Below are 16,274 nucleotides of genomic sequence, written 5' to 3' on the forward strand. Positions count from 1 at the left end.
CTTCTGGTCAATCATGGGGAGATTTCTGGAAGGGAGAGTCATTACAGGACGTGGAAAGATGCGAGAGCCTGTGAGCAGAGATGGTTCACAAGGGCAGTGACAGCAGGCCTGACACAGCAGGATGTGAGCTCTGGAGAAGGCAAGGCCTTGCTGTGAGCAGCCAGTCTCCTGGGAAAACCCAGGGCTGAGAGAGAGACACGCTTCTAACCCAGCTCTGCTCTCAGTTCACTTAATGTCACTGTGGTTCAATTTCCTGATCTATATATAACATGAAAGGGTTGTTGGAAGGACCCAAAGAAATAATTCATGTGCGAAGCCTTTGAAAAGTCAAAAAAGCCAGATAAAGAGCGCTGCAGCCAGCTCTTAAGAAACCAAAACAAGGACTTCCCATCGTGGCTCAGTGGTAACGAATCTGACTAGTATCCACGAGGACTCAGGTTCGATCCTTGGCCTTGCTCAGTGGGTTAAGGATCCGGCATGGCCATGAGCTGTGATGTAGGTCACAGACATGTTGCTGTGGCTGTGGTGTAGACCAGCAGCCACAACTCTGATTCGACCCCTAGCCTGGGAATTTCCATATGCTGTGGGTGCAGCCTTGAAAAGACAAAAAAAGAAAGAAATGAAACAAGGGTACCCAGTCCTAGTTCTGCTTCAGGGGGTTTATAGTGTAAGGAAGAAGCAGGACAGACAGTAAGTTATCAACAAATAAGACCATTCTAGGAATTCCCATCTTGGCGCAGCAGAAACAAATCTGACTAGGAACCACGAGGTTGTGGGTTCGATCCCTGGCCTTGCTCAGTGAGTAAAGGATCTGGCGTTGCGGTGAGCTATGGTGTGCATCACAGATTCGGCTTGGATCCGTGTCGCTATGGCTCTGGTGTAGGCCAGCAGCTGTAGCTCCGATTCGACCCTTAGCCTGGGAACCTCCATATGCCTTGGGTGTGGCCCTAAAAAAGCAAAAAAAAACAAAACAACAACAAAAAAAAACCATTCTAAATACTTAACTAAGTATCCATGAGTTTAAAAGGAAAGCAGGAGGAGGTGGTTTGGAGCGTGGGAACGCTGGTCAAGGATGACTCCCGGAAGGAAGGGGGCCTCTAGCTTCCATGTAAAGAGAGGAAAGAGGCGAATGGAAGACGCGGGCAGAGCAAAGGGGCTGCCCTGACGTCAGCTGTCGTCAGAGCTTGGGAAGGTCTGGTTGGCCTCCGGGGCTGACGTCCAATGCCGTCTGTCCTGTTCAGCCAATGGGCAGCTGGCCCAGACCCTGCAGCAGGCTTACCTGCCCACCGTGGACTACGCCATCTGCTCCAGCTCCTCGTACTGGGGCTCCACCGTGAAGAACAGCATGGTGTGCGCCGGAGGGGACGGAGTTCGCTCTGGATGTCAGGTGACCCCGGGCGGGGCGTGGGCAGCATCTCACGCAGGCCCCTCCCCTCGCTGCCCCCACCCCCACCCTTCCTCACCTCCCTTCCTGCACCTACTCCCACCTCTACATCCAGACTCAACTTTCTAGGCTGGCGTCTGAATGACGGTGATTCTGTCATTCTGTAAACATCGACGTATGATATGATTCCTAGTACGTCGATGTTTACAGAATCTCAGAGTTGAAAGGAACCTTACCTTCAACGTGCCTGATGCCCTCACCTCAGAAGTTTGTATGTGGCCCCACATTGGTGTGTTGGTGTATGTGTGTGTTCTTTAGAATTGTTTGTGACCTAGAGTTGTTATAGCCGCAGAGGACCTGGTGGTGGTCCCCTCCCTAATTTTTGTCATAACTCCTCTCCCTAATTTTTCTCATAACTCCTCTGTCATGCCCTTTTGACCAAGTAGTATTTTTTTTTTCTTTTGTCTTTTTAGGGCCACACCCGAGGCATATGGAGGTTCCCAGGCTAGGAGTCGAATCAGAGCTACAGCTGCTGGCCTACACCAGAGCCACAGCAACGCCAGATTGGAGCCACATCTTTGACCTACACCACAGCTCACGGCAACACCAGATCCTTAACCCACTGAGTGAGGCCAAGGATTGAACCTGCAACCTCATGGTTTCCAGTTGGATTTGTTTCTGCTGCACCATGATGGGAACTCCTGACCCAGCAGTATTGATAGCAGTGTGTAAACAGGTGAATATGGTAGGGGAAAGTGCACTGAATAGTTTTATGATAATAATCATAATATATATATAGTATATAGTATATATAGTATAGTATATATAGAAGATGATTCTAATTGTCTACTTGTTTACTTATTTTTTTGATCACACCGACCGCATGTGGAAGTTCCTGGGCCAGTGAGCAAATGCAAGCTGTGGCAGTGACAATGTTGGATCCTTTTTTTTTTTTTTTTTGTCTTTTTAGGGGCGCACCTGCAGCATATGGAAGTTTCCAGGCTAGGGATCGAATCAGAGTCTTCACCCCAGCAACAGCAGCACAAACTACTCTACAGCTCTCGAAAATGCTGAATCCTTAACCCACTGAGCAAGGCCAGGGATCGAACTTGCATTCTCATGGGTACTAGTCAGATTTGCTTTTGCTGAGCCATGATGGGAACTCCCACAATGCTGGATCCTTAAACCACTGTACCAAGGGAACTTCCTCGTCTTCCCTCTAGATATGATCACTCAGCAATACAGCGTCTGGAAGTTCCTGCTGTGACACAGTGGGTTAAGAATCAGACTGCAGCAGCTTGGGTTGCTGCAGAAGTGTCAGTTCGATCCCTGGCCAGCACAGTGGGTTAAAGGATCTGGTGTTGCTACAGCTGGAGCATAGGTCACAGTTGCGGCCTGGATTCAATCCCTGGCATGGGAACTTCCATAGGCCGCCAGTGTGGCCATAAAAAAAAAAAATTTTTTTTTTTTAGCTCAGAAGAGTGTTTGTTAAAGCAATACATCATCTTACAGATTTCCTAATGCAGTTGGGCAAACATTCTGACAAACCATTCTTGATCATGGACTAAATGCCACGCACTGTGTTTGTGTCTATCTCTGTATCAAAGATATAACAGGTGCAAAGATAAATATAAACACAGTTTCTAGTGGAGGAATGGGAAGAGCAGACATTGTACAAAACATTGTAATACAATGTGGTTAAGTGTTATAATAAAGACATGCATAGGATGATAGGAGATTGCAAAAGATAGGAACTTATGCCTACCTGTTGGCGTCAGAAAAGACTTGTCTTCCCTGAGAGAGGGAGTCTGTAGAGAGTCCCGAAGCTTAAATAGGACAAAGCCAGGCAAAAGGGGGAAAGATATTCAGAGAGAGGGAACTTGAAGAAAGGCATGGGCCCAGAACCTAGGACACAGAGAGAATTAGAGGCCTTCCCTACAGCTAGAGGAGGGGTCAGGGCTCACAGCCTCTGAACCCAACTTGCTGTCTGTTCTCGTATGATCTAAGAGCTCAGAATGGTTTTTACTTTTTTTTAATGGTTGCAGGAAAAGAAATTAAGAAAGTTATAATATGCTGTGATACATGAACAATATAAAATGTCCACGTTAATTTTAAAAGCATTCTTGGCATTCCTACTGTGGCACCATGGAATCAGCAGCGTCTTGGGAGTGCTGGGACCCCAGTTCAATCCCCAGCTGGCAGAGTGGATTAAGGATCCAGTGTTGCCACAGCTGCAACTTAGGTCGCAACTGTGGCTTGGATCTGATCCCTGGCCCAGGAACTCCTATGCCATGGAGGGGCTGAAAAGGAAAAAACAAAAAACACCATTATTGAAGGGAGTTTCCTGGTAGTCTAGCAGTTAGGACACAGGCACCCCTGTGGCTCTGGTCTGGGAACCGAGATCCCGTACCAAGCAGCTGCACACAGGCAGCCAAAAAAAAAAAAAAAAAAAAGTATTATTTGAACACAGCCACACTGTTCATTACATATTGTTTGTGGCTGCTTTCACAGAGTTGAACAGCTCCAAGACAGACTGTATGGCTTACCAAGCCTAAGATATTTGCTCTTTGGAGTTCCCGTCGTGGCTCAATGGTTAAAAATCCGACTGGGAACAATGAGGTTGCGGGTTCAATCCCTGGCCTTGCTCAGTGCGTTAAGGACCCAGCGTTGCCGTGAGCTGTGGTGTAGGTCGCAGAGGCGGCTCATATCCCTTGTTGCTATGGCTCTGGCGTAGGCCGGTGGCTACAGCTCCAATTAGACCCCTAGCCTGGGAACCTTCATATGCCATGGGAGCGACCTTAGAAAAGGCAAAAAGACAAAAAAAAAAAAAAAAAAAAAAAAAAAAAGATATTTGCTCTTTGGCCCTTTATAGAAAAAGTTTGCTATCCTCTGGCTTAGAACATAAGCTCTTACCACACTAGGGAAGGGCAGGAGATGACACCAGAAGCAGGTAGGAGCCATGTGATGTAGGCCTTCAGATGTCATGCTTGAGGACAGGAACTTTATCTTAGGCACTGGGAAACCAACCCTTGAAGAGTCTTAAGTAGGAGAACAGCAGCTCTGATTTGCCTTTTCGAAGCACACTCTGGGAGTTCCCTTCGTGGCTCAGTGGTTAATGACCCCAACTAGGATCCATGAGGATGCGGGTTCCATCCCTGGCCTCCTCAGTGGGTTAAGGATCCAGCGTTGCTGTGACCTGTGGTGTAGGTCAAAGAGGTGACTCAGATCCCGAATTGCTGTGGCTGTGGTGTAGGCCAGCAGCTATAGCTCCAATTAGACCCCTAGCCTGGGAACTTCCATATGCTGTGGGTGTGGCCCTGAAAAGAAAAAAAAAAAAAGCACCCTCTGATGACAAGCATGTTTTTGAAGACGGCAGAATTAGCAGAGATACTGCTTAGGAGACTATTGCAATTATCTAGGCAAGAAATTTGGAGACCTGGAGTTCCCATCGTGGCGCAGTAGAAACCAATTGACTAGGAACCATGAGGTTGCGGGTTCGATCCCTGGCCTCACTCAGTGGGTCAAGAATCTGGCGTTGCCATGAGCTGTGGTGTAGGTCGCAGATGCGGCTCGGATCCTGCATTGCTGTGGCTGTGGTGTAGGCTGGCAGCAACAGCGCCGATTGGACCCCTAGCCTGGGAACCTCCATCCGCTGCAGGTGTGGCCCTAAAAGGACAGAAGAGAAAAAGAAAAGAAAAGAAAAGAAATTTGGGGACCTGAATTAGGGCCATGGAGAGAAGGAAAAGAGGAGGATCAGGGATGACTTCCAGGCATCGGATTTAAGTGACTTGGGGTAGGGGTTTGCTGCCTCAAATGAGACAAGGTTTCTAGGATTTGGGGAGGGGAGGAAGAGGATAATCGGTCTGGCTCTGGAGAAGTAGAATCCGAGATCCCAATGGGACAGTCAGTTATAGTTAACTGGTAAGAGATTGGACAATGGTGAAAGTGGAACCTGGAGGAGAAAGCTGGGCCAGAGATCATCCTAGTAGGAAATGAGATCCCTAGAACTCCCCGCCGCCCCCTGCCACCTCCCTCAGGGAAAAGTGGTCAAATGAGAAAAAAACTGGTGAGTTGGAGGAAGAAGTGTGATAACAAAAATATTTCAGTGCTTCAGGGATAGGTGCAGGGCAAAGGACTCATAACAATCTGAAAAAGAGGTAAGAGAAAAACATGGTAATAAGGGCTTTACGAAATCTCTAGAAAATACGGAGAGGTCATCGCATCGTATACAGTGCAGCCACCATGGAGCCACAGTGGATGACTCAAAGTGGCTACTTTGGCAATTGGTGGGTCACTTGTCACTATGGCCGGAACAGTTTCAGTGGAGTGTTGAGGGCTGAAGCTTGGATGAAGGGTAAGGAATGAAGAGGCAATAAGAAACAGAACAAGGGGAGTTCCCGTCGTGGCACAGTGCTTAGTGAATCTGACTAGGAACCAGGAGGTTGTGGGTTCAATCCCTGGCCTCGCTCAGTGGGTTAAGGATCTGGAATTGCTGTGAGCTGTGGTGTAGGTCACAGATGCGGCTCAGATCTGACGTTGCTGTGTCTATGGTATAGGCCAGCAGCTACAGCTCTGATTCACCCCCTGGCCTGGGAACCTCCATATGCCGCCCCCTCCCCCCAAAAAGAGTATTGGATGAAAGAGAGGAGTTTTAAAAGTCTGGTAAATTTAAGGAGAGTGAAAGTCAAGGAAGGAGTGATTTTTTTTTTTCCCTCTATGCCCGTTCCCAAACCAGGGATGGAACCTGTGCCATACACAGTCACCTGAGCCACTGACAACACTGGATCCTTAACCCACTGTTCCATGGGGGAACTCTGAGGGATAGATCTTTTAAGAGGGAAGAAAATTGAGTGTGTTTCTAGGCAGAGAGGAAAGGATCCTGGATAACATATGATCCTAGAGGAGAAGGAAGACATGAGCCAAGAGAACAGCGGAGCTGGCTGTGAACACAAGAGGGACACAAAACTGTGTCTGGACATGAAAGAGTACAGGCTGGGGAGCTGGAAATTGGTGGCTGTTCTGCCTTATGGCTTCTGTTTACTCACGGACTAGCAATCAGATTGCTGAAAATGACGGGGCAAGGGTTGTATGAGTCTGGATTCATTAAGGTGAATGGGGGAAGGATTGGCCTCCAAGATGCTACTGATAGGCTGAAGTTGGTGGCCACGCAATAATCATTTGAGTTTATAATTCACTCCATTTTACTCAAAGACCTGATTGTAGGAGATGGATTAATCCGGAGTTGAGTTTTCATGCATTATTGGGTCATAAAGACAGGATAGCAGATCAAATGGAAGCTCAAAGGGAGGTAGAGGAGAAAGAGAAGCCAGTAGGAGCCTGTGGGCTGGCTGAAATAGTAGAATAGTAAAATATTAAAGGGTTTTTTTTTTTTTTTTAATGAGCATGTAGAACTCTGGAAGTGAGGTGACCCACTCACCCCAGTTTTCCCAGGGCTTCCCCAGTGCAGACTGAAAAACAAAAACAAAAACACACAACCTAAAAGTTGAGAGTTATGGAGTTCCCGTCATGGCTCAGTGGTTAACGAATCCGACTAGGAACCATGAGGTTGTGGGTTCGATCCCTGGCCTTGCTCAGTAGGTTAAGGATCCAGCATTGCTGTGAGCTGTGGTGTAGGTCGCAGACACGACTCAGATCCCGTGTTGCTGTGGCTGTGGTGTAGGCCGGCGGGTGCGGCCCTAGAAAAAGACAAAAAAAAAAAAAAAATTGTTGAGAGTTATGGTTTGGGGGGCGGTGGTTGTTGTTTACGGCTGCGCCTGTGGCATATGGACGGACCCAGGGCCAGGGATCAAACCTGAGCCGCACCTGCAACCTATGCCACAGCTGTGGCAATGCTGGATCCTTAACCCACTGCTACACAGAGGGAACTCCAAACGAGTGTTTTTCTTCCGGCTGCCATTCTAAATTGTCAATTCTCTGGAGCAATTGTGTCTTCAGGTCTCTTCCCACTGGAATTTCCCAAATACCGTGTCTTTATTTTCTGGGTTTTCAGGTTTCTGGGTCCCCAACCCCTTCTTCTCAGAGTGGATTCACTGATCCCCTCTCACTTCAGCCAGTCCCACTGAGCTCTTTTCCAGTTTTTCCTTCTGCCCTAAAATCCTCAGCCACACCCTCCATCTCTATAAAGATGCCTTTGGTTCTTTTCAGGTCAATTAGCATAAGACCATAGTATTATATTCAATTACCTTCCATTCCTTTAGCTCAGGAATACTTTCAAATCCTATTAGAATTTGGGTGGGAGAGATTTAGGCAGTATTTGTTTTGTCTTGAATATAATAATCTAGAGTTCCCACTGTGGCTCAGCAGTAACTAACCTGACTAGTATCCATGAAGACTCGGGTTCGATCCCAGGCCTTGCTCAGTGGGTTAAGGATCTGGCGTTGCTGTGAGCTGTGGTGTAGGTCACAGATGCATCTTGGATCTGGTGTGGCTGTGGCTGTGGCTGTGGCATAGGCTGGCAGCTGCGGCTCCAATTTGACCTCTGGCCTGGAAACTTCCATATGCCGTGGGTTCCAACCTAAAAAGAAAAAAATATATATAAATGAATATAATCATCTAAAGAAAACATCTTGGGAGTTCCCGTCGTGGCGCAGTGGTTAACGAATCTGACTGGGAACCATGAGGTTGCGGGTTCGGTCCCTGCCCTTGCTCAGTGGGTTAATGATCCGGCGTTGCCGTGAACTGTGGTGTAGGTTGCAGATGCGGCTCGGATCCCGAGTTGCTGTGGCTCTGGCATAGGCCGGTGGCTACAGCTCCGATTCAACCCCTAGCCTGGGAACCTCCATATGCCGAAGGAGCGGCCCAAGAAATAGCAACAACAACAACAACAAAAGACAAAAGACAAAAAAAAAAAAAAAAGAAAAAAAAGAAAACATCTTCTTTTCCTTAAACATGGTTGGGGTGGGATACAGCCATTTCCTTTTAATTAATTAATTTATTTATGTATTTATTTTTGCTTTTAGGGCCACCCCCATGGCATATGGAAGTTCCCAGGCTAGGGGTCGAATCAACTGTAGCCATTGGCCTACACCACAGCTCACAGCAACAACAGATCCTTGATCCACTGAGCGAGGCCTGTGTCCTCATGGATGCTAGTCAGATTCATTTACACTGAGCCACAGCGGGAACTCCCATTTCCTGTGTGTGTGTGTGTGTGTGTGTGTGTGTGTGTGTGTGTCTTTTTGTCTTTTTGTCTTTTCTAGGGCCACACCCGCGGCATATGGAGGTTCCCAGGCTAGGGATCTAACCAGAGCTATAGCTGCCAGCCTACACCACAGCCACAGCAACACAGGATCCTTAACCCACTGAGTGAAGCCAGGGATTGAACCCACAACCTCATGGTTCCTTAGTCGGATTCATTAACCACTGCGCCACAACAGGAACTCCTCCCATTTCCTTTTTAAAAGAATTATCCCCACTTTGAACTTTGGGTCTCTTTCTCTAATTCTTTTTTTTAAGGTTTACTTTTTATTGAGGCTATGTGTATTAAGGTAGCAAAGAAACTTATGAGGCTTAGCAGTGGAACAGAACAGTCATCTAGTCCTTCTACCGTGGCCTGGAGTTCTCCCTCCCCAGAGGTGACCACTTTCAGCTCTTCAGCTGCTTCCTCTTGGTGTCTTTCAAAACTGTATCCTTACATCACACCCTAATTTTTCGGTTCGGGTGTGGAATCTCTCTTCCTTTTACACACGTATACTTGCCCCCACCGCCCACAACCAGCATGAGCTTTTCTGACCCCCACCCAACCTCTCCAAATGATTTTGGTTAAATTAACATTTAGTATTTATTATGCTTATGAGAAATGCTGTTCACAACCAAACCGCTTGTATCCTAGGATTACTTTTCATTCCCTGAATAACTTTGTTTTCCCTGGAGTTAATAATTGTCTGTTTTCAATTTGCATAATATGCATTCGACTTATTGCTAGTTCAGTCCCAAACTCTCCACTAATTTATGTGACCTATTTTATCTTCTCTTGACCTTAGGGTTCTGTGTCTTGGTATGGATCTATTTGTATTAATTGTGAAGGGCACTTAGTGGGTTGTTTTATTCTGTAGAGTCCAGATCATTGTTTTTTTTTTTTTTTTTTTTTTTTTTGGCCACCCCAAGGCATAGGGAGTTCCCAGCTGCAGCAACACTGGATCCTTAACCCGCTGTTCTGGGGCCAGATTGGAACCTATGTCCCAGTGCTGCAGAGATACCACAAATCCTGTCATTCCACAGCTGAAACTCCCAGACCTTTGCTTCTGAAAATGTTTATTTGTGGATAATTTCTTCCCCTCCATTTTTATTCTCTTTCTAGAATCCTTGCTATTCACACGTTTACCTCCTAAACTGGCCCTCTTATTTTCTCTATTTTTTTCTACTTTATCTTCCAACCCTTTGGCCTTTCATTTCTACTATTATGTTCATAATTTCCAAAGGCTCCTTTTGTTTGCTGAATGCTCTATTTAATAACTTGCTCTTCTTGTATCATGGATGCAATATGAATCATAGTTTTGTCGCTTATATTCTTTTCCCTGCATAATGCAGGTTGCCTTCATTTTTTGTTTGTTTCTTCCTTTCTCTTTGATCTCTTTTATTGTTTATTCATGTTTTCTTTTTCGGCTGCCCCACAGCATGTGGAGTTCCCAGGCCAAGGATCAGATCTGAGCCACAATTGCAACCTAAGCCTCAGCTGTGGCAACCCACATGCCGGGCCGGGGATTGAACCTGCATCCCAATGCTCCCAAGACACCACTGATCTCGTTGCACCACAGCGGGAACACCTTAATCTTTTTTATATTGAAGCCTTTCTTCGAATGTTTGGTCATCCTTGACCATCTGCTCTTATTTCAGACTGGGATGGTGAACAGCTGATAGGCAGCTCTGAGCCTTAGGTTGGGTTCATCTATAGTGAACGGCTTTGTTATTGCTCAGGCAGGCTAAGCCATTTCATTGGGGGTCTCTGATGCCTTCAGTTCTTCCCTCTTATGTTTTTGGGTTTTGTTTGTTTGTTCATTTATGGCATCACCTGTAGCATATTGAAATCCCTGGGCCAGAGATGGAATCTGAGAGCCACAGCTGTGACCTGAGCCACTGAAGTCAGATTCTTTTTTTTTTTTTTTTTTCCAGGGCCTCACCTGCAACATATGGAAGTTCCCAGGCTAGGGGTAGAATTGGAGCTGCAGCTTCCAGTCTACACCACAGCCACTGCCATGCGGGATCTGAGCTGCATCTGCAACCTGCACTGCAGCTCACAGCAACACCAGATTGTTAACCCACTGAGCAGGGTCAGGGATTGAATCCACGTTCTCATGGATGCCAGTTGGGTTCATTAAGGCTGAACCACAGTGGGAACTCCTGTAGTCGGATTCTTAACCCACTGCACCACAGCAGGAACTCAGATCTTCTCTCTTACCTCTTATGCTGCTCAGATTGTCCAGTGAAATATTTTCCAATTTTATGTATAGAATCGGAACTAACATTTTGGGGAGTTCCTATTGTGGCTCAGTGGTAACGAACTCGACTAGTATCCATAAAGACGTGGTTTCAATCCCTGCCCTTGCTCAGTGGGTTAAAGATCCAGTATTGCTGTGAGCTATGCTGTAGGTCGCAGACGCGGCTCAGATCCTGCATTGCTGTGGCTGTGGTATAGGCCAGCAGCTACAGCTCCGATTCAACCCCTAGCCTGGGAACTTCCATATGCCATGGGTGCAGCCCTAAAAAGACAAAGAAATGACATTTGGGGAACTGAGCAGAGAAAGGAATGTCAAGAGCATATTCTGTAAACCTAGGTTCCTCTGATTCTAACCCTGTGAGTGCACAACCACTACCCCATACATACTTTCTCTCCTCTTAACCCCAGTTTCGTTTTAACATCTGTTGAGTACCTCCCCTGTGTCTAAATGCTAAGACTAAATGCCGGGAATAAAGAAATCATTAGGAGTTCCCGTCGTGGCGCAGTGGTTAACGAATCCAACTAGGAACCATGAAGTTGTGGGTTCGGTCCCTGCCCTTGCTCAGTGGGTTAACGATCCGGCGTTGCCGTGAGCTGTGGTGTAGGTTGCAGACGCGGCTCGGATCCCGTGTTGCTGTGGCTCTGGCGTAGGCCTGTGCCTACAGCTCCGATTCAACCCCTAGCCTGGGAACCTCCATATGCGCGTGGGAGCGGCCCAAGAAATAGCAACAACAACAACAACAAAAAGACAAAAGACAAAAAAAAAAAAAAAAAAAAAAAAAGAAATCATTAGAGCAACCTACTACCCCCACCCCAGGTTCAATTTAAATCAGTAACAGCTATTGAGCTTAAGATGTTCAAACTAGCACTGTGGAGAAGAAAAATATCAGTAAGACATAGTTCCTGTCCCAAGAAGCTCATAGAGGAGTTCTCTGGTGGTGCGGTGGGTTAAGGATCTAGCATTGTCACCGCTGTGGCTCACGTCTCTGCTGTGGAACAGGTTCAGTCCCTGGCCCTGGAACTTCCACATGTCACAGGCATGGCCAAAAAAACAAAAAAGAAAAGAAAAGAAGAATTATTATGGATGTTTAGGAAGCAAGAAGAGATTCATTTTGATTGTGGGGATATGAAGGAAGTAGGAATCTGAATTGGAGCTTTAACACAATTCATAATTTTAACAAAGATTGCTCTGGCAGGGTGTAAGCAGAAGCAAAGACTCAACAAAAGATCTGGAGTTTAGGACTCTGCTTCTTCTCTCTGCAGGGTGATTCTGGGGGCCCCCTTCATTGCTTGGTGAATGGTCAGTATGCTGTCCACGGTGTAACCAGCTTCGTGTCCCGCCTGGGCTGTAATGTCACCAGGAAGCCCACAGTCTTCACCAGGGTCTCTGCTTACATCTCTTGGATAAACAACGTGAGTCCTCTCGAGTGATGGGTTGAAATAGGGTCACCTGGAGACCCGTGCACTGGCCAGGGTGGGAAGCAAAAGCTGGTCCAGGGTAGCCATCCTCTTCCTCACCATGTTCAAATGTTTACTTCTTTCTCTCCATTGTGTGCTTTCTGTCGATGAGGCTGCCACCCTGAGTTCCCCCTCATAGCCACTAAGCAGGCTTCACCATATTGTTTATGGAGAGTGGCAACAGCAGATCTGAAGCAGGCACACATCACTGCTGTCCAAAGTCAAAGCCAAGGGGAAAATGGCTTCAGAAAGGCCTGCACACTCCTGGGCTGCACACTCCTGGGCAATAGAAAGGCACGAACATTCTCCCTACCGATTCTTTCCAAGGGCATCATAAGCATTTGCTCTACCTTTCAAAGAGGTTTTACTACCTTAAACAATGCTTGAGGGTTCCACGAGATGCCACCTACAGGAGTTCCCGTCGTGGCTCAGTGGTTAACGAATCCGACTAGAAACCATGAAGTTGTAGGTTCAATCCCTGGCCTTGCTCAGTGGGCTAAGGATCTGGCATTGCCGTGAGCTGTGGTGTAGGTTGCAGATGCGGCTCAGATCTGGCATGGCTGTGGCTGTGGCTGTGGTGTAGGCTGGAGGCTACGGCTCCAATTAGACCCCTAGCCTGGGAGTCTGCATATGCCATGGGTGCGGCCTTAGAAAGACCAAAAAAATTTTTAAAAAGATGCCACCTACACTGACCTGGGGGTAGAGCTTCGCAGCCACTCCACCTGTGCCCTCCAGCCTTCAGACACTTTCTGGAATTTTGTGGCGTGAACCTTGAGTCGAACCCTTTCAAGGTCTGCTCTTGCCACTAAGTCCTGAGTATGTGTCTATAATGTTGAATTGTCCTGATGCAGCTGAGAACTGCTTCCTGCCCCTACCTCCTCAACTCCCCATAAACCCAGTACAGAGCTGTACTCAACTGAGAGCCCCCAAGAGAAAAGAAAGGGGTGGCCAGAAGTTGCTGATCGATATAATTGAGTTTTTTATCTTTTTTTTTTTTTTTTTTTTTTTTTTTGTCTTTTCTAGGACTGCCCCCGTGGCATATGGAGATTCCCAGGCTAGGGGTCGAATTGGAGCTGTAGCCACCGGCCTACACCAGAGCCACAGCAACGCAGGATCCGAGCCACATCTGTGGTCTACACCACAGCTCACGGCAACACCAGATCCTTAACCCACTGAGTGAGGCCAGGGATCGAACCTGCAACCTCATGGTTCTTAGATTCGTTAACCACTGAGCCACAATGGGAACTCCAAGGATATAACTGGTTTTTCCTTCAGGTCATTGCCAGCAACTGAACATTTTCCAGAGTCCAACGGCCTTCCGAGGTGATTCTTAGATGCTCAGCAGGACTTGAGGCCACCAAAGAAATTACATTCTAAGAGACTATTGAGTCAGATACAGAAAAGCAAATAAAACCGAATATACATATCATCCTGTGTCTTTTTATTGGAAATTAATCTCTTGAGGGGAAATGCAGTTCTAGCCGCCCAAGCTGGATTTCACATTTCTGGGCTGTTTCTTCTATTTGCTGCCACCTCTATCAGTTCACAAACTAAGCTGAGTAGGAGTGGTTTGACATTATCCTTTTTGGATGAAATTAGAATCTATCCATCCATTTGCCCGACTGCCCCCCCCCACTCGTCTTTGCTATAATTCAAGGCCGTGTTTCTGGACTCTCCTAGGTAGACTGTGGGCTGGTCCTTCTTTTGTTTCTCCCTTCAGTGCCTAGAACAGTGCTCACCCCAAGGTTCTGGGTCATGGCAACTACAAGGGTACCTTTAAGATAGGAGCATAGGGGAGTTCCCATCGTGGCTCAGTGGTTAACAAATCCAACTAGGAACCATGAGGTTGTGGGTTCGATCCCTGCCCTTGCTCAGGGGGTTAAGGATCCGGCGTTGCCATGAGCTGTGGTGTAGGTCGCAGACAATGCAAGGATCCCGCGTTGCTGTGGCTCTGGCAAAGGCTGGCAGCTACAGCTCCGATTAAACCCTAGCCTGGGAATCTCCATATGCCGAGGAAGCGGCCCAAGAAATGGCAAAAAGACGAAAAGAGAAAAAAAAATGGGAGTATAGGATTAAGTGGTAGTTCAGATGCCAGCAGACAATGAACGTGACAAATTAGAAAGAAGACAGAGAGGAAAGCATGGGGGGAAACGAGGAGAATAGAAGATACAGAATAAGGAAAGGAAAGGATTGAAAGGAAGAGGCAGAACAAAAGGGAGAAGAATCAATACTATGGGGCCTCAAGCTAAGTATGAGTCAGCACTTCAAAGCTGGGACTAAAATAGGCAACCGGATCTGGGTTCTATAAACCACAAAGAACTGGGAAGCTGATAATTCCGCCCTATCCCGGCCAGGGCCCAGCCTGTTAGAGTGGCCGACACGAGAGGAAGTGAAAGAAGAAGGCTAAGAGGATGAGAGGCAGCTTTTCATAGCGATCACTGAGGACCAGACAAGAGGGACCAGGAGAGTTACCATTATAGCAGGAGAAACTGGCCAAGACCGGTCCTGGAATTTATAGGCTGCTTTGTCAGCAGAGGCCTTAACCGTGTATACACCAAAGGAAGCTGAGCCGGACAGGGCACCTGGAGTCCCGTCTCAGTCCTACCACTGAGGAACCTGGAACCTAGTAACCTGGGGCAAGGCGCCAACCCTTTCAGTTACTCAGTTTCCCTACCTAGTTAACTTCTTAAGGTTTTTTTTTTTTTCTCTGCTCTATTACTACATGATTTGGTGGCCATAGGTTTCCGTTCCCAAGAGACTGGCACTGAAGATGGTTTCTTAGGAAACATTGGCTGGGCTGCCTGGCCGAGGATGCTGTGGATTCCTGAGAGTGACCCAGGTATAGGCCTTCTGCTAGTGACACACCTGCGATCGTCACCTTCTTCTCTCAGTGTTCCCACAGCACCACCATCTCCTGCTTCCCCCTACTCTTCCCGTCCAAGATCAAAGCCTACCATTTTCTTCCCTTTGTCCCTTCTGGACCATGGCCATGGCTCACATTATAACAGAAAAAGGCCTGATGACCTATTGCCTGAAAAAGTTGTATCCATTGATATCAATGAATCAGGCACATAGCATTGTAATCATCTGATTACCAACCTATCTCCCACCCAGACTTTAAGCATCTTAAAGTCAAGGACCACATTTGGGGAGAGGGGGAGGGGCACACCCGTAGCATGTGGACGTTCCCAGGCCAGAGATCAAACCCGCATCACAGCAGTGACCTGAGCCACTGCAGTGACAATGCCAGATCCTTAACCCATTGAGCTACACGGGAACTCTGAGGGATCACCTTTTTTTTTTTTTTTTTTTTTTTTTGCTTTTTTTGCTTTGTAGGGCCACACCCACAGTATATGGATGTTCCCAAGCTAGGGGTCAAATTGGAACTGTAGCTGCCGGCCTACGCCACAGCCACAGCAATGCGAGATCCGAGCCACATCTGCAACCTACACCACAGCTCACAGCAACATCAGATCCTTAACCCACTGAGCAAGGCCAGGGATCGAACCTGCATCCTCACGGATGCTAGTCAGATTTGTTAACCACTGAGCCATGACGGGAACTCCTGAGGATCACATTTTAAAAATTCATCCTTGGCTTCCCAACACCCAGCAATGTGTGTCAGGGTTGACCCTGAGTGCAGTACATCTGTTTGGGGGAATGACCTGGAAGATAATAGCAGACAAAACCCTCCAGTTGCGTCTCAGACCTCCAGCTTTCCTCTCCAGGCCTTAGAAGTGTATTTTGATCCTCTCCTTTCCTTAAGGGAATTTTATCTGCACTGTAAAATTTTGAGTAAATGGTTCCTTCAAACCTAGTGTCCTAATTTCTAGCTATCCCCACAAACAGGTCAGGGAGTAATTTCCATTTGGAGATCTACCTAGAGAGGCAACCATTGTAGTCTCAGCAGTCTCATCCCGACACACACAATTGATGTTCTGCCTCCATCTAGTCAACTGTACCAGTTGATCCAGC

General features: G+C 47.2%; 1 protein-coding gene across 3 annotated transcripts in view; it reads left to right on the forward strand.

Annotated features, from left to right (window-relative positions):
• CELA1 (chymotrypsin like elastase family member 1) overlaps positions 1-13,728 on the forward strand; it is a 26,937-nt gene extending 13,209 nt beyond the window's left edge. For 2 of the 3 annotated variants that reach the window (XM_005655574.3, XM_021081704.1), the window contains exons 7-9: positions 1,242-1,387; positions 12,105-12,254; positions 13,575-13,728. In XM_005655574.3, the coding sequence (XP_005655631.2) occupies positions 1,242-1,387; positions 12,105-12,254; positions 13,575-13,592 (314 nt within the window). In that variant the 3' untranslated portion in view covers positions 13,593-13,728. 3 annotated transcript variants of the gene reach the window in all.
• The last annotated feature ends 2,546 nt before the right edge of the window (positions 13,729-16,274 follow it).

The sequence above is a fragment of the Sus scrofa genome, unplaced genomic scaffold, assembly GCF_000003025.6.
Source record: "Sus scrofa isolate TJ Tabasco breed Duroc unplaced genomic scaffold, Sscrofa11.1 Contig2094, whole genome shotgun sequence".
Taxonomy (NCBI): Eukaryota; Metazoa; Chordata; class Mammalia; order Artiodactyla; family Suidae; genus Sus; species Sus scrofa.